The sequence below is a fragment of the Vipera ursinii genome, assembly GCF_947247035.1.
Source record: "Vipera ursinii genome assembly, chromosome: 1".
In the NCBI taxonomy this organism is placed as follows: domain Eukaryota; kingdom Metazoa; phylum Chordata; class Lepidosauria; order Squamata; family Viperidae; genus Vipera; species Vipera ursinii.
The window spans coordinates 157,027,327-157,054,571 of NC_139512.1; the positions used below are offsets into that span (position 1 = coordinate 157,027,327).

General features: G+C 39.6%; 1 protein-coding gene across 1 annotated transcript in view; it reads left to right on the forward strand.

Annotated features, from left to right (window-relative positions):
• The window catches only part of MYO3B (myosin IIIB), a gene marked incomplete at both ends in the record, with an annotated part of 400,700 nt that overhangs the window by 343,546 nt on the left and 29,909 nt on the right, over positions 1–27,245 (forward strand). The window contains 2 exons of the mRNA XM_083368004.1: positions 279–393; positions 2,245–2,285. Of these exons, the coding sequence (XP_083224130.1) occupies positions 279–393; positions 2,245–2,285 (156 nt within the window). The remainder of the gene's footprint in view (positions 1–278; positions 394–2,244; positions 2,286–27,245) is intronic.

Below are 27,245 nucleotides of genomic sequence, written 5' to 3' on the forward strand. Positions count from 1 at the left end.
GGATGAGTATCTTGTTAATGCTCAGAATAAATGGTGATTCAGTTTTCTCTACAAAAATAGCTTGCTGACAAAATCTATCTGTAGCTGTTCTCAGATCAGACCTTTGGCAATACCATCCTTTGTAATGGACAGCAAACTTTGTAGCCAGAGGCTGCAGAACTGAAACAAATCTGAATTTCTTTCTTTCTAGAGGTTGAACAAAGAGTATTCTGTATGTTGCAAAATATCAGATAATGCTGCTCCATTTTTAATCTTAGTTTTTGCTAATGCATGTTTAGCTTTCAGGGGATATTTAACACGCAAAAATTATAGAAGATGGAAGAATAGCATTGACTATCAAACAGATGTGGAATCAGTGGGATTTGTTTCCAGTCTCAAATATGAACAAAATGGGTAAGTTTTAATTATTCTGTACAAAAAAAGAATCTAGAGAGAAAATACACAGAGAGAGGTACTTTTTTCACTAAATCCGAGTTACGTTGCTGGCAAGACAACTCAGAGTAGGTCTTGAGCAACTATTCATCATCAGGAGCTGCAATTAGATATTGTTTTTGAAGGATGTATCTGTTCATGCACGTTTGTGAATATGATTTGTAGCATTCACGTGTCAAGAGCTTAGTTTTATGGTTTTGATAATTAATCAATCTATGTAATCTTTTATTATAATCACTGTCCAGTCGAAACTAAGTATATATTGTAGTAAAGCAAACAAAACAATAATGAAAGCCTTGGTGGAGCAGTGGGCTAATGCCTCCCTAAGTAACACCAGCTGCCTGCAATTAGTGCAGGTTCGCGTCCCACCAGGCTCAAGGTTGACTCAGCCTTCCATCCTTCCGAGGTAGGTAAAATGAGGACCCAGATTGTTGGGGGCAATTAAGCTGACTTTGTAATAATGCCGCTTGGGGTGTGTGTGTGAAAGCCCTAATAAGCAGGCATATACATAGAATGAAGGCTACTGCTAAGCTTGTAAGCCGCCCTGAGTCTTTGGAGAAGGGCGGGGTATAAATGAAATTTAAATAAATAAATAAATAAATAAATAAATAAATAAATAAATAAATAAATAAATAAATAAATAAATGTTAGCAGGATCCCACTAAGCTTAGGATTTAAATCACTAAAGATCACTAACCTGATTCCTGAAATGCCATTTGGTGGATTCAACAAACCATAGCACAAAATTTACCAGCTTTAAGAGTAACCAGGGCTTTTTTTGTCATAGAACGGCCAGAATGCAGTTCCAGCACCTTTTTTGGATGGAACCTTGTAGGGTAGGCAAGGCGGGTTGTATGACATGTGTGAGTTCCGGCACCTTTTTCTTTTACAAAAAAAGCACTGACAGTAACAGCTATATGTGTTCTATCAATTAAAAAGAAGTATAAATATATCCAATCTTTCTGGCCTATTAGTTAAAAATGGAATATGAGAAGCAAAAAGACCTTCATTGAAAAGAGCCATATGTAGAATATGACCCACAGTCTCCACCTCACCGGAGCCAAAGAGTAGCTCTAGTCTCCCATAGGAATGTTATGAAGGTTATCCTTCAAGACTGCCAGAGGCAAAACATTAAGGCAACGTGCTCTAGCTTCTTCTTAGATGGTATAATCCTTCCTCCTTGAGAAAACTTATGTGGCAAGTAGCTTGTTATCAGCCTTTTATTCCATGAAAATTGGAGAATGTAAAAATTCTTCTTTAGCACTCTATCAAATGTTTCCTCCAAAGCCAGAGCTTGAAATCTTCCCTTAATTTACAGTTACATGTCTTAAAAGATGGAGAGAAAAAAAAACAATTTTACCAAATGGTATCTTCAGGCAAGCTGTTTCCAAGCTGCTTCTCCTGTGAATCAGTCCAATCTCACCATTCTCTGGGCCAGACTGTCTAATGATACTCTATAGCACACAGTTGGGCCAAGAGACATGACAAGCAGGATATAAATTACGACCTCTGCCTAGAGCTGCTACTGTACCATGGAAATTAATCTTTCCATTAGAGAATGCAGCTTTTAAATGGTCCCCCCAAAACTCGGTTTTTATTTTCTCTTTTCTCATTTTCAATACACCGAATGTCTGCCTAGATCATATATTTTTTCCTGGCTGCTTTTTAAAACCATATAGAACGGTAGCAAATTTCATATTATGCATTTGCCTCTAACCCTGGACAGAATGCAGTGAGGTGTTTCCATAAGTAGAAGCAATTTCTGCTCAGTGAACAGGAGACAGTTAATTCTCCCTGCCCCCCTTTTCCCAGGGTACCTTCAAAATTTATTCCAGAGAGTGCAATGAGGAACAGTAAAGTTCCAATGCCTGAAAAAAGATATGGCACAAATCTCTTGTCAGACAAATAACACAACAGTAGGTTCTCCCATTTTCCTCAAACACTCAACCCCCCCCCCCTTTTTTTTTCCTGGCCAATATGAAACCCATCTACAGAAACACTTTTTCCTGTAAAAAGTTTTGAAAAATTTGTATTTGCTCATTGCCATCCCATACATGGCAATATTAAATATGAGTCTAAATTGATTTAGGCTTAAGCCTGATTTAGGCTTATTCACTGACAAGAGGGAAGTAGGACTATAGCCTTTCTAAGCATAATTAAATAATACGAGCAGAAGCAGAAAATACAGATTATATTTGCAACTTTTTGTCAGCATCTGAAAGACAACAAACATTGGTTCACCTCCATCTTCTCCCACTTTTGCCCAGCGAGGTACACTATATTAACAAAATATTATATTGACATTTAGCAAAGAGAGCTAGGCTTATGCACAAATCTCTCTCCTAGCCATCTTTCAGGCAAATAATAAACGTCTGAGCTTCTAGGTGCAAAGGGAATCATATGCCCTAAATTGTAGTAGGACATAATTAGCAAATTCAGTTTAACAGTGTCACATTACCTTTGCCCTTGAGTGTCTGCAAAAAGATTGTAGTTTCAGTCACAGGAGGAAATTTTGATTAAATTGAGCATCAAAGGGGCATGTGCAGATGAAGCCCCCCCCCGTTAGAAAACTAAACCATCTGAAAGGAACAGCATGAAGCTGTCAGTTCACTGGGACTTAGAATGTTTTGAAACAGGAAATTTGTAAGAGTTAGTGATACAGATTGGCAGCTATTTGAGCTTTATTTTAGGACCTTGGTGTGGTCCCTGAAAACCTCGAAAAGTTTTAGCCAAACTTCTAATTTTCCTGAGTGAAAATGAGGTAATTTATTAAAAATGTGACTGGAAAATAATCCAGTAACTTTATTGAAAATAATGGTAAATCCAGTCAAAACTCCTGGCATTATTCATTCATTTTTGGAGAACTGACTGTCAGACTTCCCTCTTTACAGTCTAAATTGATTTAAGGCAAGGTCCAACATGGGAAGAATCCTGGTGAATAGCAGGATTAGAAGAAAGGTAGGGTTGCCACAGAAGATTTCTAGCAAATACTGTACTTTCAGATGAGAAATGTATAGGTAGCTGCCAGAACTCTCTTCCATTTCCTTGTATGTGTGTGTGTTTGTGTGATGTATTTCTGTGCAGTGGTAAGGAGGTTCTTTCATTTTGCATGAAGGCAAGGCAGTTTGTATTTATCCCTTGTTTTGGTATCTGCTATTCCTTTTATTAGTATGAGAAATATGTCATACAGATGTTATCATGATATTGGTACTTTATTCTCCATTAATTTGCCTAATTTCTTTAAAACCAGGTTGTTCTTCTATGTGTAAGCAACTTCATCTAATAACTAATTATTGAGGGATCTCTAATCTTTTTATGATTGTGAATATGCCCATCATGAAATTGTCTCTGGGATATGCATCTGGGTCAGTATAAAAGGGGGGGAAATGACATTGCCATAGGTGTATACTATAGGCCGCCCAACCAAACAGAGGAAATAGATGAACTTTTTGCTAGTCAGCTAAGGTATGTAGGAAGCACATCACAATAGTAATGGGGGACTTTAATTACCCTGACATCAACTGGGAGACAAACTCTGCACCAAGTGGAAGATCAGACAGATTCCTGACAAACCTAGCAGACAACTTTGTCTCCCAAAAAATAGAAAAGGGAACTAGGGGATTAGCCATATTGGAGCTAATCCTCACTAACAGAGATGAAATGATAGAAAGTGTTGAAGCCACAGGAACCTTGGGGGGAAGTGATCATGCAATATTGGAATTCAACATTCTGGAAGCACAAGCAACAGAACACTGTCAAACTAGAGTCTTGGACTTTAAAAGAGCTAATTTCAATAAACTTAGAGTTTGGGAAGGATTCCATGGATGAAAATCCTAAAAGGGAAAACAACTCAAGAAGCTTGGGAAATTTTGAAAAGTGAGATAATAAAAGCCCAGTCTAGCACTATACCAACAAACAAGAAAAATAACAGCTCTCAAAAAAACCCAGCATGTCTGCATAAAGAACTCTCTGATAAATTGAAAGATAAAAAGGACAAGTATAAAAAGTGGAAAGAGGGGCACATAAGGAAGAATATCAGCAAATAGCCCGTGCCTGCAAAGATGAAGTGAGGAAAACTAAGGCTCAAAATGAACTAAGGCTTGTGACCAAAGTCAAAAATAACAAAAAAAGCTTCTTTCAACATGTAAAAAACAAGAAAAAAAGTTAAGGAAATGATTGGTCCATTAGTGGGGGAAAGTGGCAAGAAGGTGACAAGCAACAGGGAGAAAGGAGAACTATTTAACCCGTTTTTTGCATCTGTCTTTACACAAAGGGAAAAAACAGTCCAACCTACCAAAACCAGTGCCATAAAAACAGAATAGAAACACAAGTTAAGATAGGCAAGAAAATGGTAAGTGAGCACCTGTCCAGCCTAGACGAGTTCAAATCACTAGGACCAGATGGATTACTCCCCAAGGTTCTCAAGGGACTGACAGATGTGATCTCAGAACGACTGAACTATATTTTTCAAAGATCTTGGAGCACTGGGGAACTAGCAGAGGACTGGAAAAGAGCTGATGTAGTTCCCACCTTCAAAAAAGGGGGAAAAATGGATCCAGGAAACTACAGACCTATCAGCCTGACCTCAATACCTGGGAAGATTCTGGAAAAGATAATCAAACAATGAATCAGCGAACCCCTAGAGGAAAAAGAAAACTCATTACTAAAAGCCAACATGGGTTTGTCAAAAACAGATCATACCAGACAAATCTTATTGCATTCTTTGACCAAGTGATGAAATTAGTAGACCAGAGGAATGCTGTGGATATAATTTACTTGCACTTCAGTAAGGCATTTGATAAAGTAGATCACAAACTATTACTCAATAAGATAGAAAAATGGGGGTTAGACAGCATCACCACCAGATGGATTCGTTGTTGGCTGACCGGCTGTACTCAGTGTGTGGTCCTCAGTGTGTGGTCCTCAATGCATATACATGGAAGGAAGTGTGTAACGGGGTGCCCCAGGGCTCTGTTCTGGGCCCAGTGCTCTTCAACATCTTCAACGATTTGGATGAGGGGATAGATGGGGAACTCATCAAATTTGCAGACGACACCAAGCTGGCAGGAATAGCCAATACTCCAGAAGACAGGCTTAAGATACAGGAGGATCTGGACAGACTTGAACACTAGGCACTATCTAACAAAATGAAATTCAATGGTGAAAAAAGTAAGGTTCTACATTTAGGCAAGAAAAAACAAATGTACAGGTATGGTATAGGTCTGTGGTGGCAAACCTATGGCACACGTGCCACAGGTGGCACGCAGATCCCTGTGTGGGCACGCGTGCCATTGCCCCAGTCCTAGACCTTCAACTGGGTTTTATAAAACCTTTTCACTTTAGGCCTCTGCTGCCATGTGCAAAAAAAAAGGTTCTATCAATCAATCAATTTCAACTTCTTGCGGGGGAAAAAAAAGATCTCGCAAAGTTGGAATTGATTGATTGAACTTTTTAGTCCCACCCAGTTTGCTGTTACCACTGCAGCCATGCCCACCCAATGGACCATGCCCACCCAATGGGCCACGCCCACCTGGCACCTGATGATACATATGTGGGTTTTGGGTTGCAATTTGGGCACTCGGTCTCTAAAAGGCTCGCCAGCACTGGTATAGGTGGTACCTTGCTCAATAGTAGTAACTGTGAGAGGGATCTTGGAGTCCTAATGGACAATCACTTAAATATGAGCCAGCAGTGTGCTGCAGCTGCCAAGAAAGCCAACACAGTATTAGGCTGCATTAACAGAGGGATAGAATCAAGATCATGTGAAGTATTAATACCACTTTACAATGCTTTGGTAAGGCCACACTTGGAATACTGCATCCAGTTTTGGTCACCAAGATGTAAAAAAGATGTTGAGACTCTAGAAAGAGTACAGAGAAGAGCAACAAAGATGATCAGGGGACTGGAGGCTAAAACATATAAAGAACGGCTGCTGGAATTGGGTATGTCAAGTTTAATGAAGAGAAGGATGAGGGGTGACATGTTAGCAGTGTTCCAATATCTCAGGGGCTGCCACAAAGAAGAGGGAGTCAAGCTATTCTCCAAAGCGCCCGAAGGCAGGACAAGAAGCAACGGATGGAAACTAATCAAGGAGAGAAGCCACCTAGAATTAAGGAGAAACTTCCTGACCATTAGAACAATTAACCAGTGGAACAACCTGCCTCCAGAAGTTTTTTAAAAAGAGACTGGACAGCCATTTGTCTGAAATCGTATAGGGTTTCTTGCTTGAGCAGGGGGTTGGACTAGATGATCTCCAAGGTCCCTTCCAACTTTACTACTACTACTACTACTGCTACTATTGTTATTATTATTATTATTATTGTAAAATGTTTATTCATAAAACATGAAACTCAATCAACTGAACACTCAAATTGATTGGCACTAATGGTTGACACGGGTTGCTGCCAGCATCCTAGGTATCAACCAGGTATTATTATCATTATTATTATTATTAAATATATGCGAGGCCTACGGCTTCGCTTGGCAGCACATTAGTTTCCTGTTTATTATTTTAAAAATAAAAATAAGTGAGAAACAGACAGATTTCGGCAATCATATTATTATTACTGAGCACCTTGGAGACCCAAGAACTATGAACAAGTCATTCCTTTTATATCTCCCACAACCAAGCTTCATGACTTAACTTCAGATTCAAGTTTAATTAAAGAGAAAATAATTTTTCTATTTACTCTCTCTGCACCAGGCATAATTTTGTACCCTTCTGTATTTCTCCTCTCCCCCTTTGCCAATTTTTCTAACTCAGAAACCCTAAATATTGTCGATAGCAATAGCAATAGGTCTTAGACCTATATACTACTTCATAGTGCTTCACAATACTCTCTGAGCAGTTTACAGAGTCAGCATATTGTCCCCAACAACCCTCATTTTACCGACTTCAGAAGGATGGAAACTTTGAGCCCCGTCAGGATCGAACTCTTGGCTGTGTGCAGAGTTTGCCTGCAATACTGCATTCTAACCACTGTGCCACTAGGGACCCTTTTTATTAATGATTACACCTTTAGATTACCTATTCAGAAATTTCCTGAATGGTGTAGAAGAAAAGTTAAAATAATGAAATCATGAATTATTATTGGTGCACTAGAACTAAAACAAGAAGCAAGAAAGACCACAGCACGGCACATATACTTCACGTAAAACCAGCAGCAAAATTAAATAGTGTAAAGTTTCTGAAAGAACTAAAATGCCAAGAAATAAAAAGTTCTTTCCTTTGGCACTGAAAAAAGTATAAAAGAGGGATCTGGCATCCTTGTTTGGGTATGATATTCTCCAAGAATGAAAGAATTACAGCTTTTTTAGTCACCTCCTACCTTGTTATATGAGGGAAGATCAATAATTAAAGCTTCATTCTCCATTTTATTATTATATTAGTAGTACTTCTTGTTGTGGCTTTTCAATTTGTGTTATATTTGTTAACAATATGGTCAGTGTACGCATACAGTCTGATAAAACATACATCTTTTACAACTAATCAGACAACCCTTTGGGGTTTCTATCCCAAATCATGCACAGTAAATCAGTTATTAGTTAAGGTTTTTATTTAAATTCATTTCTTATAAATAATATGTAGCATGTTCTTATAATATGCTTTAAAAGTGTTTGTACAATTACAATTTTTCTAGTGGTAATAGTTGTTGATCCTGCCTTTAGGCAGTATCATTTGAGAGTTCCCATTAATTGAAACAAATGATTAAATAAAGTCCCCTTTAGTGGCCTGTAAGCCGGGATCAGTATAAACTTTACATCATTTCTTCTTTCATTTTCGTTAAACTGACATGATTTCAACTAAAACAGAGGGCATGATCTCTCCCAATGCTTTTAATATTTTTCTGCCACAATTTGGTGACAACCTTGAAAGATGCTACCTGGAGATCATATTAGTCCTTGAACTTCATGTTTTGTCCCTCTGTTGTAAACTTCCTGCTTCCTTCTGTAGCAGCTCTTAAATCTCACTCCGTTCGATCATACTCTTGAATAGCTGCTTGGTTTTCTGCGGCTGATAATATACATGTAGTTTGTAGTCAGAAGAGGAGACTTTTGCTATGGTTCATTTTTTGCCCATGTTGCGTTTCAAAAGCAAAGCAGATGATTTACATTCACTGATGGCACCATTTATCATTTCAATTTATTCTATGGTATCTCTAAACAAAGTGTTACAGTACAGCTCACTGTACCTGTCAAGCTCTAGTAGAAGCCTCAATGAACATGATACATTCATAATATGCAGAATCTTTTCCCATATCAGATCAAAGGAAATAATGGAGCTTGGAGGTTTCTCCCACTCCCTCTTACACCTCCCCCCCCCCTGTACAGTTGAAAAGATTGATGGATTGCTCTTTTTAAAGAAAGAAAATCAGATCCTGTAGATTTCATAATCTTGCTAGTAACAAGACTAACAGCACAGTAATACCCAATAAGATGATTCAAAGTTAATCATTGATCTACTTTTGTGATATACCCACAGAAGTAAAATTCTGATGTAGATTATTTGATTCATATTGTAAATATTTGGGGAAGGACCCATTCATCACAATCCTCACAATCCTAAACATATTTATACAGAAATAAATTTCCACTCAGTTCAATGAGGAAAAGTTTGAGATTTGACTTTTACTGTACCTAACACTGATGGTAGAAATTTAAACAAGTCACATATCAAAACTGTAGATTGTTATTAATATTGGTTAAATGCATATGTTGCCTTCCAGAAAGATAAGTATGTATTGTAATTATTGTTATGTTTAAACATCTGTTACTTGGATAATTGCTATGAATTGATCCTTCTTCCTACATTATCTTACACTTTTCCAGAAGATACCCTGATCCTCCAGGACAGAATTTGGACATATGTAGATAGAGTGGAATAAATTATAATCAGTGAAACAAACAAAAGAAAAGAGAAAAAGAGATTACCTTTATTCAGATATATATTACCACTAGCACTCGTGGCATTTTAGCAGAGCTGAGCAACAATCAGCCCTCCAAATATTTTGACTTCACAATTCCTATTAACTCTCTTCACTGACCAAGGCTACTGATATGTAACATAGCCATATGTTACTCATCCATCCTTTACAAAATATAAGAGGATAGCCCCTAAAATGATGATCCTATAGTCTGGTTTTCAATACCGGAGAAAATTAGTATGGAGGGGAAACAGGAGAAACAGAAAACAAGGGCCACCTAACTAACCTGAGTAGTAGGAAATTTAAAAGACTTTTTAAAAGTACTTCTTCACGCAAGTACATCATTAGAAGTAGTCCTTCATTATCACCAGTCACTTAGTGACTGTTTTGTTGCAATGGAAACCCCCCCCCCATAAAAATTACTACGCGATTTTAAAGTTATGACAGCCACACACCCTGTGGTGACCCAATTAACGACCGCAACAACTTAACACCGTAATTCCAGGCTCAATTATGGTTATAAATCGAGGAAAAGGAGCTTGGTGGCTCACATGGTTAGAACACTGGGCTGACAATCAGCAGGCTTGTGTTCAAGACCCACGGCTGCTGTGGAGAAGGGTGAGCTCCCATCACACACTCCAGCTCCTGCCAACTCAACGGTTCTAAAGTGGGTGACCGCAAATAGATAAATGGGTACCACTTTGGTTGACAACTTCATGGGGATGCGAAAGGAGCACCCAACTGGGTGTTCCCTGGGCAACAGTGATGTCATTGGCAAATCCTTCCACCATGGAAGCACTTCAGTGCTTCCAACAGAGAAGTATAGTATAAGTCTAACTTGTAGATATATTACCAGAAAATTTGATAATGGCCACTAACTTGGATGGCTTTAAAAGTGGATTAGATGAATGAAGGACAAGTCTGTCAAAGGCTTCAAGTCTTGTGTCAGTGTTAATTCTGGTTTGGGGCAACATGCTACTAAAACCAATGAAACAAGAGAGGAGAATGTTTCCATCTCTTACCTTCAAGCACCACAATAGCATCTGGTTGGCTATTGGGAGAAATGTTGAATTAAAATGGGCTTTGACCTGATTGAACTGGAGCATTCTTATGTTTTGGGGAAATCAGTTTGTGGTTGTTTCAGCTTTATTTCAGCTTTAGGCTGTGTTGCAGGCTGAGAGTTTCAGCATCTTAGGCCATGGCTTTTATAAACTAGGAGACAAAATAATACAAAAAGATACAGAGTTCTGAAAGAAGTGGTGAAAATATAAAATACTGCATCTGACAATATTTACTTCATCCATCCACTATGTTTTTAAACTTCACAACAATCTCAGCTCTGAAAAGCACCATGAGCTAATGCTGTAAAGGACTGTCTTTGGGTGATATGGCAGACCTGAAAAGGTGATGGGGTTGTTTCAAGCCAAGTACTTTGATCCCATGATTTCCGCCCCCCCCCCTTCGTCCTTGCCACTTCCCTGACAAGCTAAAGGCCAACAATGAAAAAAATGAAAAATGCTTAAAAACTTGCTATTTGTATATGGTTTAATACCAAATCAGGGCTGCAAAACTCTGGACACTCCTGAGATGGAAGCAAAAAATAAAACTCTAACTCTTTGCTCCCGTTTGGTGGTGCTCTATATTTTTACAGTCCAAATGAAGTAATTGTAATCATTAGCTGAACTGTTGAAACTTAGGAGTCTGGGGCAACAGAGTAGATTTTGACCCCCCCAACAAAGGAAACTTATCTGTGAAGAGTAACTATTGTTCTAAGTTTAAAAAAAAAGCTAAGGAGATCAAAGTAAAAAGATGAAGAAAAGGCCTGCAGATTAAATATGGATTATGAAGCACTTTCCTTACAAAGAAAGAGACTAAACTGATTTGAAAAAAGGCAGTTAAAAGGGACTGGGTTATTACAGTATGATGAAAATATGTAAGGCTTGGTGTAGTAAAAGTAAATATAAGAAATATGTTTATCATTGCTTGCATAAGTAGAAATAGAGGCTTGATCTGCCATTAGTAACATCTGCCAAGAAATGTGGTTGATATCAGTCCCAAGAAAACTACTTCTTAATAGGGCTTGCCTGTGAATATAGGGGTGTGTGTGCACATAAACACACATGCCTTTGAATCAGTTTTTTTCTCTTGGTGTTTCCTGGTCAAGTCCCTGCAGTTTTTTTGACAAGGTTTTTCAGCAATTGCCTGCTTCCCAGGTTGAGAGAAAGTGACTGGCCCAAGGTCACCCAACTGGCTTTGTGCCTAAGGTAGACTAGAATTCACAGTCTCCTCGTTTTTAGCCTAATAACTTAACCACTACATCAAAGTAGCTCTCTTATATTATTGCACTATTATTATATTATTATGCATTCTTATTTTACATATATATATATATATATGTCATATTTGGGATGGTTGCATGGAAACGATGGTATGTTTGGACCCCTCTCAATGTAATTGTTAAATAAATACTATAGCCCAACAGATCTCATTGCAGTAGGCAAATGTATACAAAGCCTAGGATATTGTAATATTGGTTTTTCATCCTAGGGATACTTCAATTAGGCTGTCTCTGAAAGAAATTGCTGAAAAGTTATGTACATTCATGATTAACTTGACTTATGTGAACTATTAGTCCTTCATTACTAGACCTAAGCACACCTAAGCAAACACCTAATTTCATACCAGTTGTCCTCATTTGCAAAATTATTATGGCTCTATAAGGCATGAATGGAAGATGTAGTCAAGTTAGAATGACCCATGATCTCGATTCAAATGTTTGCATAAACACGGAATGTTTTACACTTAGTAGAGAATGTGTATCTATTTATTTATTCAATTTGTGTGCCGCCCATCTTTTCCAGATATATGTCATTCGTCTAATAAGGATTTGCATGCTTTTGAACTACTAGGTCAGGGGTGGGCAACCTTGGCTCTTTTATGACTCGTGGACTTCAACTCCCAGAATTCCTGAGCCAGCATGGCTCAGCTTGGAAACCTCTCCCTTTCCCCTCAGCATGGCTGGCTCAGGAATTCTGGGAGTTGAAGTCCACAAGTCATAAAAGAGCCAAGGTTGCCCACCCCTGTACTAGGTGGAGAGGCCCTGGGGCAAGGAAGGTGTTATGTAGCAGGGTCTTCACGCAGGAAAGGAGACGAGCAAGTGAGCTCAACAAAGCTCATGGTTTATTGCTTGCAGGATCTGAACTGAGAATTGGGCTGCAACTAGCAGCAATTTATAGCCTAGCCCCTAGGTGGCAGCCAATAGGTTTAAAGCAACCATTGCTGCCTAGGGACAGCCAATAGCAGCACTGGAGTCTGGGTTGCTGGAGAGCCTTAGCTGCTCCAGCTAACCACGTGGTATAACAATTGAGCCCAATACATAACAGAAGGGGAGTCCACCCCATTGTTGTTGTTAGCTGCGAAGTCGTGTCCGACTCATCGCGACCCTATGGACAACGTTCCTCCAGGCCTTCCTGTCTACCACCATCTTCTGGAGTCCATTTAAGCTCACGCCTACTGCTTCAGTGACTCCATCCAGCCACCTCATTCTCTGTCGTCCCCTTCTTCTATTGCCCTCGATCTTTCCCAGCATTAGGCTCTTCTCCAGTGAGTCCTTCTTTCTCATTAGGTAGCCAAAGTATTTGAGTTTTAGCTTCAAGATCTGACCTTCTAAAGAGCAGTCAGGATTGATCTCCTCTAGGACTGACCGGTTTGATTGCCTTGCAGTCCAAGGGACTCGCAGGAGTCTTCTCCAGCACCACAGTTCAAAGGCCTCAATTCTTTGGCGCTCAGCCTTTCTTATGGTCCAACTTTCACTGCCATACATTGCAACTGGGAAGACCATAGCCTTGACTATACGCACTTTTGTTGACAGGGTGATGTCTCTGCTTTTTAGCGTGCTGTCTAGATTTGCCATGGCTTTCCTTCCCAGGAGCAAGCGTCTTTTAATTTCTTGGCTACAGTCCCCATCTGCAGTGATCTTGGAGCCCAGGAAAACAAAATCTGTCACTACCTCCATTTCTTCCCCAACTATTTGCCAGGAATTGAGAGGGCCAGATGCCATGATCTTGGTTTTCTTAATGTTAAGTTTCAACCCAAGTTTTGCACTCTCCTTCTTCACCCGCAACAAGAGGCTCTTTAGTTCTTCTTCACTTTCTGCCATTAGAGTGGTATCATCTGCGTATCTTAGGTTGTTGATATTTCTTCCAGCAATCTTAATTCCAACTTTTGATTCATCTAGCCCTGCCTTTCTCATGATGTGCTCTGCATATAAGTTAAATAGGCAGGGCGACAGTATACAGCCTTGCCGGACTCCTTTCCCAATTTTGAACCAATCAGTGGTTCCGTGTCCAGTTCTCACTGTTGCTTCTTGACCCGCATATAGGTTTCTCAAGAGACAAATAAGATGGTCTGGTACTCCCATCTCTTTAAGAACTTGCCAGAGTTTGTTATGATCCACACAATCAAAGGCTTTAGCATAGTCAATGAAGCAGAAGTAGATGTTTTTCTGGAACTCCCTAGCTTTCTTCATGATCCAGCGTATGTTGGCAATTTGATCTCTAGTTCCTCTGTCTCTTCGAAATCCTGCCTGTACTTCTGGTAGTTCTCGATCCACATACTGCTGAAGTCTAGCTTGTAGGATTTTAAGCATGACTTTACTAGCATGAGAAATGAGTGCAATGGTGCGATAGTTTGAACATTCTTTGGCACTGCCTTTCTTTGGAATTGGAATGTAAACTGATCTTTTCCAATCCTGTGGCCACTGTTGAGTTTTCCAAATTTGCTGGCAAATTGAGTGTAGCACTTTTACTGCGCTGTCTTTTAAGATTTTGAATAGCTCAGCTGGAATACTGTCACCTCCACTAGCTTTGTTGTTGCTCAGCGTTTCTAAGGCCCACTTCACTTCACATTCTAGGATGTCTGGCTCGAGGTCAGTGACCACCTCATTGTGATTATCAGGGACGTTAAGCTCATTCTTGTATAGTTCTTCTGTGTAATTTTGCCACCTCTTCTTAATCTCTTCTGCCTCTGTTAGGTCCCTGCCATTTTGGTCCTTTATCATGCCCATTTTTGCATGGAATGTTCCCTTCATCTCTCCAATTTTCTTGAAAAGATCTCTGGTCCTCCCTATTCTATTGTTTTCTTCTATTTCTTTGCACTGTTCATTTAAGAAGGCATTCTTATCTCTTCTAGCTATTCTCTGGAATTCTGCATTCAATTGGGCATATCTATGTTTTTCTCCCTTGCCTTTCGCTTTCCTCCTTTCCTCATCTATTTGCAAAGCTTCCTCAGACAGCCATTTTGCTTTCTTGCATTTCTTTTTCTTTGGGATGGTTTTGGTTGCTACCTGTTGTACAATGTCGCGAACCTCTGTCCATAGTTCTTCAGGCACTCTGTCTATCAGATCTAATTCCTTAAATCTATTTGTCACCTCTACTGTATATTCAACAGGGATATGATTTAATTCATACCTGACTGGCCTAGCACTTTTCCCTACTTTCTTTAATTTAAGCCTAAACTTTGCAACAAGAAGCTCATGGTCTGAGCCACAGTCAGCTCCTGGTCTTGTTTTTACTGACTGTATAGAGCTTCTCCATCTTTGGCTGCAGAGCATATAGTCAATCTGATTTCTGTGTTGACCGTCTGGTGATGTCCATGTGTAAAGCCGTCTCTTGGGTTGTTGGAAAAGAGTGTTTGCTATGACCATTGTATTCTCTTGACAAAATTCTATCAGCCTGTGCCCTGCTTCGTTTTGTACTCCAAGGCCAAACTTGCCTATTATTCCAGTTATCTTTTGGCTTCCTACTTTAGCATTCCAATCCCCCATGATGATAAGGACATCATTTTTTGGTGTTACTTCTATAAGGTGCTGTAGGGCTTCATAGAACAGGTCAATTTCATCCTCTTCAGCACTGGTGGTTGGGGCATAGACTTGGACTACTGTGATATTGAATAGTTTCCCTTGGATTCGAACTGAGATCATTCTGTCATTTTGAGGATTGTATCCCAGTATTGATTTTCCTACTCTTTTATTGACTATGAAGGCTACTCCATTTCTTCTGAGGGATTCTTGCCCGCAGTAGTATACCTGATGGTCATCTGAATTAAATTCACCCATTCCTGTCCATTTTAGTTCGCTGATACCTAAGATGTCGATGTTCAGTCTTGACATCTCTTGTTTGACCACGTCCAGCTTTCCTTGATTCATGGATCTTACATTCCAGGTTCCTATGGAGAAAAAATCTTTACAGCATCGGACTTTCCTTTCACCACCAGACACATCCACAGCTGAGCGTCCTTTCGGCTTTGGCCCAGTCGCTTCATTCTTTCTGGCGCTACTAGTACTAGCCCTCTGCTCTTCCCCAGTAGCATATTGGACGCCTTCCGACCTGAGGGGCTCATCTTCCAGCATCATATCATTTTGCCTTTTGGTACTGTCCATAGGGTTTTCATGGCAAAGATACTGGAGTGGGTTGCCATTTCCTTCTCCAGTGGATCACGTTTTGTCAGAACTCTCAGCTATGACCTGTCCGTCTTGGGTGGCCCTGCACGGCATAGCTCATAGCTTCATTGAATTACGCAAGCCCCTTCGCCACGACAAGGCAGTAATCCATGAAGGGGAGACCACCCCATTACAACAGCTTATTTACTAACATTGTATCAGAGCCATTTTCCAGTTTATTGTAGGTATATGTGCTTATCAAGTGTACAGATGGGAGGGATGACTATTAAATGAGAGGAGAGAAAAAGATTTAGACAGGTTTGCACATGTCAGTAGGACAAATGAAGGGGCTACATATAGGATGGGGAAGATCTGTTTTGGCACTAGTATAGGTGACAGGCTCCGAATGCTAGCTGACCACACATTGAACATGAGTCAACAGTAAGATGCACTGCTAAAAACAAATGCTATTTTGAAGTTTGTGAACAGGAGCATAGAATTCGGAAAAGGGCAATCCAAACAGTGAAGGATCTGAAATCAAAGAGATGATCGAGGGGAGATTTTATTTTTTAAAAAATTAGGAATTGATTCCTAAATCTGAATTGTAGTGGAAAATAGTTTTTCAACTGGTCCTATAATCTCCCTTTCTCATTGCTGGGGCTGTACATTAAGCTAAACCAAGAATGTAAAAGCTGTACTCCCATGGACTGAGGGTGGCCTACAAATAGTATTTTGTCATTCATCAAGCAACCTAAATATCTGGGCCATTTGGAAGCATGTTAGGGGCAGGATTAGGGACAAAAGGCATTTTATTCACCCCTTAAAATCACACCCCTGATTGGTTCCAGCCCCCCTGAATTTTTAGATTGCAGTTTCCAATATATTGACAATGGTCAATAGTCTGGTCTTTGATTAGCTAAGTTGTCTGCACCCCAAAACTAAGTAATACTTCTGGTGTGGTTGTGGCTTATGCTTGATGGATTTATACAGCCTTTAGAGCCTTGAAAATCTTGATGTACAGTTTAAGTTTCTATGTGAAGCAAGTCATTATTGTCTTCCTTGATAAACTTGAACGTGAACCCAGTGTGTGAATCTACTCTGTTGTTAAGTTTGTAGCGTGAGTGAGAAAGAGAGCACGATGTGTACAGTTCTGAATGGACATGAACCCATGAGTTACAGCCTACATTACCAGCAAAAAGGGTCTAATATAGTCTGAATTATGTAAAGCTAAAGTTTTAATGTGCTTTTTAGCAATGGCAAATTACAGGTTTTTCCATGTTAACTGTATCTGTAAATAAAAATATATAATGGTGTTTATAATAACTTCCAGATAGTTTATCAGCCAAAGAAAATCTCTCTCTCTCTCTCTCTCTCTCTCTCTCTCTCTCTCTCTCTTTCTCTCTCTCTCTCTCTCTCTCTCTCTCTCTCTCTCTCTCTCTCTCTCTCTCTCTCTCTCTCTCTCTCTCTCTCTCTCTCTCTCTCTCTCTCTCTCTTGTGTGTGTGTGTATGTATGAGTGTGGGTATATGTGTGTGCAGGGGAGAATTCTTTTGTGTCCTCTAGAATTAGTTAGCAGATAATATATTACTGTGAGATTTCATGTAGTGAATGATTTGAGAGCAAAGGACCCAACAGCTTGAATTCCTCAACCTCTGTGATTTGGAGGCGGGGTGGGATCAGCAGGTGTCTGCTGAAGAGGCCAGCTAGAAACAATAATTACTTTCAAAAGTGACTTGTTTCTTTGATAGCCAGTGAGAATAGAAATATGTAAATGAGCAAATCTGAAGCAGACATAACTTCCCCTTTTGATTTTTGGCCAATGTTTTTAAAATAAGGGAACATTTTTCTTTTGTGTTTGGTTTAAATTGAAAGCGGGAACGTTCCATAAATAGTTGTTGTTATTGAAAATATCCCTCAAAGAAAAGAAATAAATGCACCATCTTTAAGTAAAATCTTTAGAAATATTATAGCTACGTTGTGAGAAATTATTATCAGGGGATTAAAGTTAGAGGGAATACAGTAATCAGAAGGGAAATGACATAGGAGTTAATGCAGGCTTAAGGGGAAAAAAATAACATTTTTTTTTCTTGTTTCAGACAGAAAAATAGCAGTCCTCCTGCAAAGCAGTGCTTTCTTGGAAAACAAACAAGCAAGGTACTGTGACATTCAGACTCTACAACGATACGAGATCCCTAAATCTAGTTCAGAAGCATGTTCACAGTTACCTGGCACAACTATCAGAATATGAAACCATTAGGGAATATTTCAAGTCTTGGAGACAAAGCTCAGCTTGCTAAGAACTTTTGTTCTGTAGAAAGGCAGGGAGGTACAGCGAACAGCGGAATCAAAAGGCTGGAAATCTGCTGCTGTGAATAAACGTTAGCTGGTCCCTGAGGTGATTTGTCTGCGTACTTCACTTTCCACAGATGTGAGATCCTCTCTCTCTTTTTTTTTTCCTCACAAGGACCTGAGGTTTTTTGGTAGCACTTTGATATCCTGTTTGAATTCAATATGTGAAATGGAGGAGTCGCTCCGTGACTGGGAGCACAGCCGTCTTTGAAGTCTGATCCAATTTTTGCTGCTTACCATTTGATGTTGCAAGGATGAAATGAAGAAAATGTACAGTTTTTGCCAGTAGCTCTGCTGAGCATATGTAAGATTAAAAAAACAAAATCCCTTGGATGATGTACTTAGAAATGTTAAGCAGATTAATACCTTCCTATAGCTTTTTTTACTTCTAAAGATACAAATTAACTCTGAGCAAAAATCAGCATATATCATAGGCCATTATTCACAGTTTTTCTGTGCCAGGGATGGAAACAGGTAGTAGGAAGGGGGGGGAATGAAAGGCTCATGATATAGTCGCAAAACACAGCTGCCGAGGAAATTCACAAGGCTTGGCCCACTCATATATGGGCTCAACAGAACTGGATTGACTGGACAGAATAACAAGGTACTATTAACTAACCTCCCCTGGTTGAATCCCTCCAAATGTGATAACAAACTATCATGTGGGTTGAGAGTTGTGGTTGAATACATCTGGAGGCATCAGTTTAGGGAAGACTGTCTCCAATCTAGCACTGAAACATGCCAGAGACCATCCAGAATATTAAATATAATACAGTTATTGTAAAATAGTGTGTGCATGTCTTGATGACTACCAAGTTTGATTGAAACTTCTTTTCTTCCCTTTTTCTTTTAAGATTTTAGCTGAAACTTCAGCATCCCTGGCCATTCTGAGGCATTCAGACCAAGTGAAAGATTTGCAACCTTTCTGCCATGCCCGTTTAGCTGCAGATCATCAGCTCCCTTGTCCACAAAGACCATTCGAAACTCAAGGTAGGAAATCTATGGAAAGGCAAACGTATTAACATATACCTATTCTTATGTAAAAAACAACAACAACCTGTACCATCCCCTAAAAGGACCAAAAACACATAGACAACAGATTCAGCAGAAGTTGAGTAATCCTGTCAACCTTTTTCACCTTCATTTTAAATAATACAAATTAATTACAAAAGCAATCTACTCCATCTTTCCCTATTGCATGTACGGGCATTGTCTGCTGATGGTGTAGCTGTTATTATTTTAAACAGCACAGTAAATCTCCAAGAATTTATACTTTAGATATACCTTTTGGACTATCTATACCTGTTCATTCCCACTTTTGCCTACATAACATTTGCAGAATCAGATTCAGATCCCATAAGCCTATGTAAGAGAACTCTGGAAACCGTTATGTCAGGATGGTTGGCGGCTAAGATAAAATGATGTTGAATCAAACAAGGTAGATAAACTATGTCTGCAAGACAAAATAAAAAAAATTAGGGAGTGAAGAAAGGTCTGTATTTAAAAGAATTAGTCCAATGGTTTGTGAAAAAAGAAGGAAGAGTAATATGAAGGACTACATGGGCTTTGTAATGAAGAGCCGAGAAAGGATAAGTAAGGTTAGCTATGGGCAGTTTTGTGTTGGTTGGGCTCCTTTCTCCAAGGCCGGTCCCAACTGGTGTTAATAGGGAGTAAAAGACCCAGCTCACATTGTTTTATGGTGTGCCACAGGGCTCAGTACTCTCTCCACTCCTTTTTAACATCTATACGAAGCTGCTCAGTCCTTCACCGTGGCTTGAAGTATCACCAGTATGCTGATGATACTCAGCTTTTTATCTCCACCCCTGGTGACACAAGTGATGCTGTTGCTGCCTTCTCACCATGCCTAGAGGCTATGGGAGCATGGATGGGGGACTACAGGCTTCAATTGAACCTTGAAAAGACCGAATGGCTTCCAGTGCATGGAGCTTCAAGATCTGAGACTTTGACACCTGTGGTTGTTCTTGGATTTGCAACTCTGGCTCACAGGGCAGGTGGCAGTTGCAGCTAGGAGAGCCTTCACACAACTCCAGGTTTGCACCAGTTGCAGCCTTTCCTGGATCAGACATTGCTGTGCTCAGTCATTCAAGACCTAGTCATCCCACATCTGGACTATTACAATGTGGCTTACACGAGGATGCCCTTGAAAAGGATTGAATGAGCTGTGATGGCACAGTGGTTAGAATGCAGTATTGCAAGCTAATTCTGCTGACTGCCAGCAATTCGATTCTCACCGGCTCAACTATGGCTCAGCCTTCCATCCTTCCGAGGTTGATAAAAGGAGGATCCAGATTGGAGGCAATATGCTGATTCTGTAAACCACTCAGAGAGGGCTGTAAAAGCACTATGAAGGGGTATATAAGTCTAAGTGCTATTGCTATTTGGAAGCTAGAACTGGTACAGAGTGTGGCAACACAGGCAGTCTTTGGGGGCCCTAGACTAGAGTGACCCATGTTATACTGCTGTTCCACAAGCTGCACTGGCTGCCGTTTGCTTTTACACACAATACAAGGTGTTGGTTATCACCTCTTAAAGCCGTCTCATCCCAATGGGATTGGCCAGCCCCACCCATGCCAGCAGAGGAGGCATAGTAGTTAATTTAAAATGTGTATGTGAGAAAGTCATTTCTTGTTATTGGTAAATAATGGGAGTCAGAAATCCTTGCTCTAGTGCAGATGGCCCAGGGGCTTAGTAATAAATCCAGATCATTTCTTTTGTCCCGTCCATGATGACAATATTTTAATATGTCTGAAATATCAAAACTGTACCAGGAAGGGAACAATAGGTGAAAGCAATCTATCCAAAATAACATTTATATGCTGACACTTTACTGCAAAGCATGAATGTTTTATCCATCCAAGTAAGGCCTTGAGGATTATTACATGTATTTGTATATTTGAAATATATAGTCCAGTAGACCAATTGAGTCTGCAGGATGGAACGTGCTTCTCTCTCAAAAGCTCTCTGACCCTGCCTCCTGTTTTGGGATAGCAGCTTGGCAGTTCTCATTGTCTTTCAGATGGTACTCACCTGGAATCCTATCTCTAGCTTGTAAACTATATTTAGAGTTGCCCACAATTGCCTGTAGCCATCACTGCATACTACCCTGCAAAGGAGTTGATGGGAAAGTGTTGATTGCAAATAGCTGCAGATAGGCCAATACAAACATTCCCAGCAAAGATGTGCATCCTGCATGCTGATTGGTTGATCCAACTTCCTCTTCTGTGCTTTGCTGTTTGAGTGCCCCCTAGCCAAACTGTTAAAATTCACAGACATATGAATGAAACAGTTATGCAACTGTCTATGAACTAAAGGTGCATATATTCTTTCATGTGCAGTGCTGGAGAAGTCTGCTCGACCCTTAAGAGACATAGGGCTCTTGCAACCTGTATTGCCTTACTGAAAGTTTTGAAAAGCAAGAATGCAAAGCAAAGCAAGTCAAATCTGCTGGCTCATTAAATAATTCAAATTAACATTATAGATTAGAATAACTTTCTAAACAAACAAAAATATTTCCTATAACAATGAGATAAAAGGGTAGGATTATATGCTAAATTCTTAATTTTTACAAATAAATAAAAATGTTGAGCTTTAACATTATAGAAGCATAAACAAACATTTAGCACTATTTCCTGGCTAAAAATTTTACTTAATTCTACAGAATTAGTACACTTTTGAAATAGATACTCATTGTGCTTCATTTACCTAGATTCTTTCAGCGCCTTGGAAATCCCCCAACTTTAATCTGAGAATGATTTTAGTTCTCTGGTTTTTTTCTGGCCTCATTTCGCAGTTGAAGCTCTGCCCCTAGTTTTATTTAGCAATATTTTTTTATTTTTATTCAGAAAGTTAAAATGGAATGTCCAAAAAGAAAAAGAAAAAAATTACAAAAACAAAACGAAAATATTTTTAACAAGTGGATTAAAAAGACAAAAACAAAACATAGGTTATCCCCCTAGCTGACTGTTGATAAATAGTCAACACTGTTGACTTCCTCCGCTTGAAAGGAACTGTTTGTCCTCACAGTGTCTACAAAAAGAGATAAAACTCTCTGGTAAGCTTTTGAAAATAAATGCTCCTTAACTTAAAAGTTTTGTCCGAAAAATTGATAGGTCAGCAATGGTTTGGAATAAACCCTAGGGCACAGTCAAAAGCAGAGAATAACAGCTAGACTTGATTTACAGTCTGACGGACTGGAATCTGGTTTGGCACTGCCAGATGTAAAGAAAAAAGAGCCTGGTCTGAGAACTGCAGGCTTGGTGGAAAAGGTTGAAAGGGGCTTGCATACAAAAAACTGAGAGATGATGAAATTGATGAGTAATGGATTGGGCTTTGTTGGCAAGACGGATCAACTTTGTAAAATGGATTCATTATATTTAACCAGACAATCACTAACAAGAGACGCTGTGTTTTTGCTTACAGAGTGACTTTCTGAACATGGGTGCTGCAGAGCTATTTACAACAGAGGTTTATGATTGTGGGAAGTGAGATGCAATTGTTGGGAAAGTTCTGTCAATTAAAATCTTAAGGAAAAGTTTTATTATTAAGAATCAAGCAAGGATACTTGATCCTGAATCAACCAGACTGTGGTGATTTGGTGTGTGTGTGTGTGTGTGTGTGTGTGTGTAGTGAGAGAGAGAGAGTAGACAGATGTGTAACAGATCAAATTGGTTGAGAATAGAATAGAATAGAATAGAATAGAATAGAATAGAATAGAATAGAATAGAATAGAATAGAATAGAATAGAATAGAATAGAATAGAATAGAATAGAATAGAAAGGGACCTTGGAGGTCTTCTAGTCCAGCCCCCAGCTCAAGCAGGAGAACCTATACCATCTCAGACAGGTGACTATCTAGTTTCTTCTTAAAAATCTGCAGTGATGGAGTGCCCACGATTTCTGGAGGCAACTTCTGTCCCACTGGATTCTAGGAGTTCTGCTCCTGGTTTTAAAAAGGAACTGTGTTTCTAGCAAAGAGAAAGGTTGGGTTCTGCATGTGATCAAGGGCTGCATATCAGGCAAAGAAATATGGATGAGGAATGTTTGTAGTCTGAGGAGATGTCTATTTGCTCTGAGTTCTGCTGTCTGATAGGGGAATTATATTTACGGTGTTTATATTTAGCCTTTTTTTAAAAAAAAAAGATCCTAGGACCTAGGACAATTCATATTATTATAGTAATTTGAAAACAATTCAAATTAAACAATCAACCGACAGTATGGCAACAGAATAAGTCCCAAATATCTATAAATGTATTCTGTCCTGTGCCTATTATAAAAATATTGATAGTGTTCTAATTAAGTATTCAGTTAATTAATATTAAGGAACAGGAAACCTGGAATATTATTCACATTCAAGGTATGCAGTTTATGGAGCTTTCTCTCATTTTAGTGGGCATACGGTCACAGTCACATATTGAGTAGTTTCCACTGCAAAATCTGAATCTTCTCTAAATACAAGAGGAAATGCATTTCCTTATTATGATATTCACTTTACATAGCCTCTTGAAGGTGTGTGCATTACACTGAAACTTTTATAAGGATTCCATATTAAAAAAATAAATCTCCCAAATGAAACCATTACCTCCATACTCTTTGGGAAGTTCAACAAAGCAAAATAAAAATTCAAAATTGCTTCTCTCAGGGAAAAAAAATGGTGGGATCCAGCTTTCTCTAGATGGAGCAATCGAAGCTATTCATGTAAATTCAAACTCACTTTTAACAAATATTGTGTCAAAAGAGCCCGAGTTATCATTTGATTTTGAAGAAAACAAGTGGCACCATTGATTGATGCACACACAAAAAGTAGGTGGAAAGAGCAAGCATGTAACTACAGAATTTCCTAGTAATGCATTTAAGGCACTTAAAGAAGCAGTGATTATCAATCACTCTTAAATGAGTAAGCATTAAAGAAATAAACCTGTTGAAGACTAATAGTCTCTTCCAGCACTTTCAGAAAGCATGGAAATTCAAATTCTTTCACACACCAGTAAGTCTGAATTGCTCTCTATGTCTGATGAGATGGCTTAAGCATATGGCACTTGAGCCAAAATAAAATGGCAAACAGCCCCTTATTCTAAGAAATAGAGCAAAAAAAAGAGGAAAAGACCAGCTTTTCAAGAGACTTTGCAGCCCAATCTTATGCAGGTTTGCCTCTAAATAAGTTTATGGTGCTTAGAGAAATATGCACATGGGCAAGGTGATAAACACTATCTTGAGATATATCTTTTTTCATAGGGAACCAGGATCAGATTGGTTGTTAATAAAACAAAATTGACTAGAGGGCTAATGGAACTGAACCTTTTTCTCAGGTATTACTTATTTATTCTGAATACAGGATCATAGTAGCTTTATGTGATCATTCCTCAATTTGGTTTCCTCTAACTGTGTTCTAGGGACGCGGTGGCTCAGTGGGTTAGGACGCTGAGCTTGTCGATCAGAAGGCCGATAGTTTGGTGGGTCGAATCCTGAGTGCCGCGTAGCAGAGTAACAGCCTGTTACTCGTCCCAGCTTCTGCCAACCTAGCAGTTCGAAAGCACGTAAAAATGCAAGTAGAAAAATAGGGACCACTCCGGTGGGAAGGTAACAGCGTTCCGTGCGCCTTTGGTGTCTAATCATGCTGGCCACATGACCATGGAGATGTCCTCGGACAAACGCTGGCTCTTCGGCTTTGAAATGGAGATGAGCACCGGCCCCTAGAGTTGGAAACGACTAGCATGCATGTGCGGGGGAACCTTTACCTTTACCTTTAAATGTGTTCTACCATTCCTAGAATTGACCATCTTTGGCTCTGCTGGTTGACAATTCTGAGTGTTGTAATTCCAACATACCCTAGAGCACGGGTGTGAAACTCGCCACGTCACGCGACGTGTCACGACGTATCACGGCTCTTTTTGCATTGCCTGCAATGGGGTGGGTGCTACTTCGGTATGATGGAACCGGCCCGTGGGCCAGCAGTTTGACACCCCTGCCCTAGAGCAGGGGTCTTCAAACTTGGCCCTTTTATGACTTGTGGACTTCAACTTCCAGAATTCCTCAGCCAGCATGCCTGGCTGAGGAATTCTGTGAGTTGAAGTCCACAAGTCATAAAAGGGCCAGCAGTTTGAAGACCCCTGCCCTAGAGGGTACCAGGTTGGAGAAAGTAGTATCAGTATGTCCCCTAGTTCTCTTAAGTAAGGATTGTCTCAGCAGGTAAGGGCAGCACTTTACTGGCCTTGGCTGGTTTTGAAAGCTCAGCAGGTTTAAACCTATTTAATACTTAGATGGGACACCTTTAAAGGACTTGTAAACTAGACTGAGATAAAGCTTGAGAAGCAACCACCCATCCCAAAGAAAAAAAAACAAAATAGAAACAGTCAACTGAGAACCCCTTCCATAATGTTTTTGAGAAAATCACATGGAGTATATCTTGTCAATAGGAGTTCAACTCAAAGGGTCTTTACCTCTTTAAATAATGATTGTCAACTAAATCAGAACAGCTTGCTCCATTTTAAAATGCCAATGGTCAGTATGCATCAAGGCAAAGTTTTTGTTCTTGGTGTAAGAGAACTCATATCTTTCCTTTCCCTTTTTTTTCAGTTGCAATCTTGGAAGATTTGCTTTCTTCTTGAATAAGCAAGTGAGGCCTTATCATAGAATCATTGGGATGGAAGGGACTTGGAGGTCTTTTAGTCCAACCCCCTGTCCAAGGGAGAAATTCCCACACAATTTCAGATGAATGGTTGTCCACTCTTTTCTTGAAAACCTCCAGCAATGGAGCAGTCAGGAGGCAACTAAGGCTTAATAGCTCTGGCTGTCAGGAAATTCCTCCTTATTGCCCTATTGGATCTCCCTTTGATTAGCTTCATCCATTGCTTCTTGTCTTACATTCAGGTGCTGTGGAGAATAAATCAACACCCTCTTCCCTCTGACAGCCCATGAAGTATTGGAAGACAGTCATGTGGCCACTCAGTCTTCCCTTTAAGTTAAACTTACCTAGTTTCTTAAGCTGCTCTTCATAGAATTTAGCCTTCAGACCCCTTATCAACTTTGTTGCTCTTCTCTGCATTCTTTCTAGAGCCTCAGCAGCCTTTATGTATCGTGATGACCAGAACTGGATGCAATATTCTAAATGTAGGCTCACCAGTGCAATATAAAGAGGTACCATCACTTTGCCCTGATCTTAATGCAGCCTAGAACTGCATTGATTTTTGGGGCAACTGCAGTATATTGCTGACGATGATCCCCTCAGGAGACCTAGATCCCTCTCCTAGGTACTACTATTGAATCAGGTACCACCTAGCTTGCACGTGTGCATCTGTTTTGTTTTGTTTTTTGCTTGAGTACAGAACCTTACTTTTCTCACCCATGAACTGCATCTTTTTGGGTAGGACCCAATGCTCAGTTATATCAAGATCCTTCTGAACCTTGAGTCTGTCAGATATGGTTAACACAAAGCCCCAGATGTTTTGATTGATTTCACACCCTCTCTTTTATGTCTAGGAATTGTATGTTCAAAAAGCAATATTTGCGATGCTTGTACAGATACGTGCAGTTGTGTTGTAGTTGTTTGGAATTTGGCAAGCTTCATTAATTAATAGGTAGGGAACCTACTATTTCTTTTGCATCTCCTCCTATGCACTTCTCCATTGTGTGGTAGTATGGCTCATATTGCAGCTGAGAAGCTCTTACTCTTGTTTTGTATTGGGCCTCTTCATAATGTTTAATGGAAACTTTCTCAAGGCCCAATTTCACTAAGATAAGAAGTACTTTGAGTTGCCTTTGTGAAACTTTTGTATAACTGAATCGCCCAACTCTGAAAAGCCCTTTGGCAATTTCCTCTTAGTCACAGTTCAACCTAAAGCCTCATATCTAACACTGGGAGGCTTCTTTTTTATCACCATTATTCCAATTCCTTGGTGTCTGGGTGCTTCCCCTTCCTGTGTTTACCTATTAGTATAAAGTTAATTAAAAGTGATTAGCAGATAACCTGCAGTGACCATGCAAACCATAAACTCTGACATTTGCAGTCAGAGACAATCAGCCTCATGCCAAAAGATCAACCCACATTCATGAGTGAGATATGGCTTTTGATCGTGAACCAAGTCAGA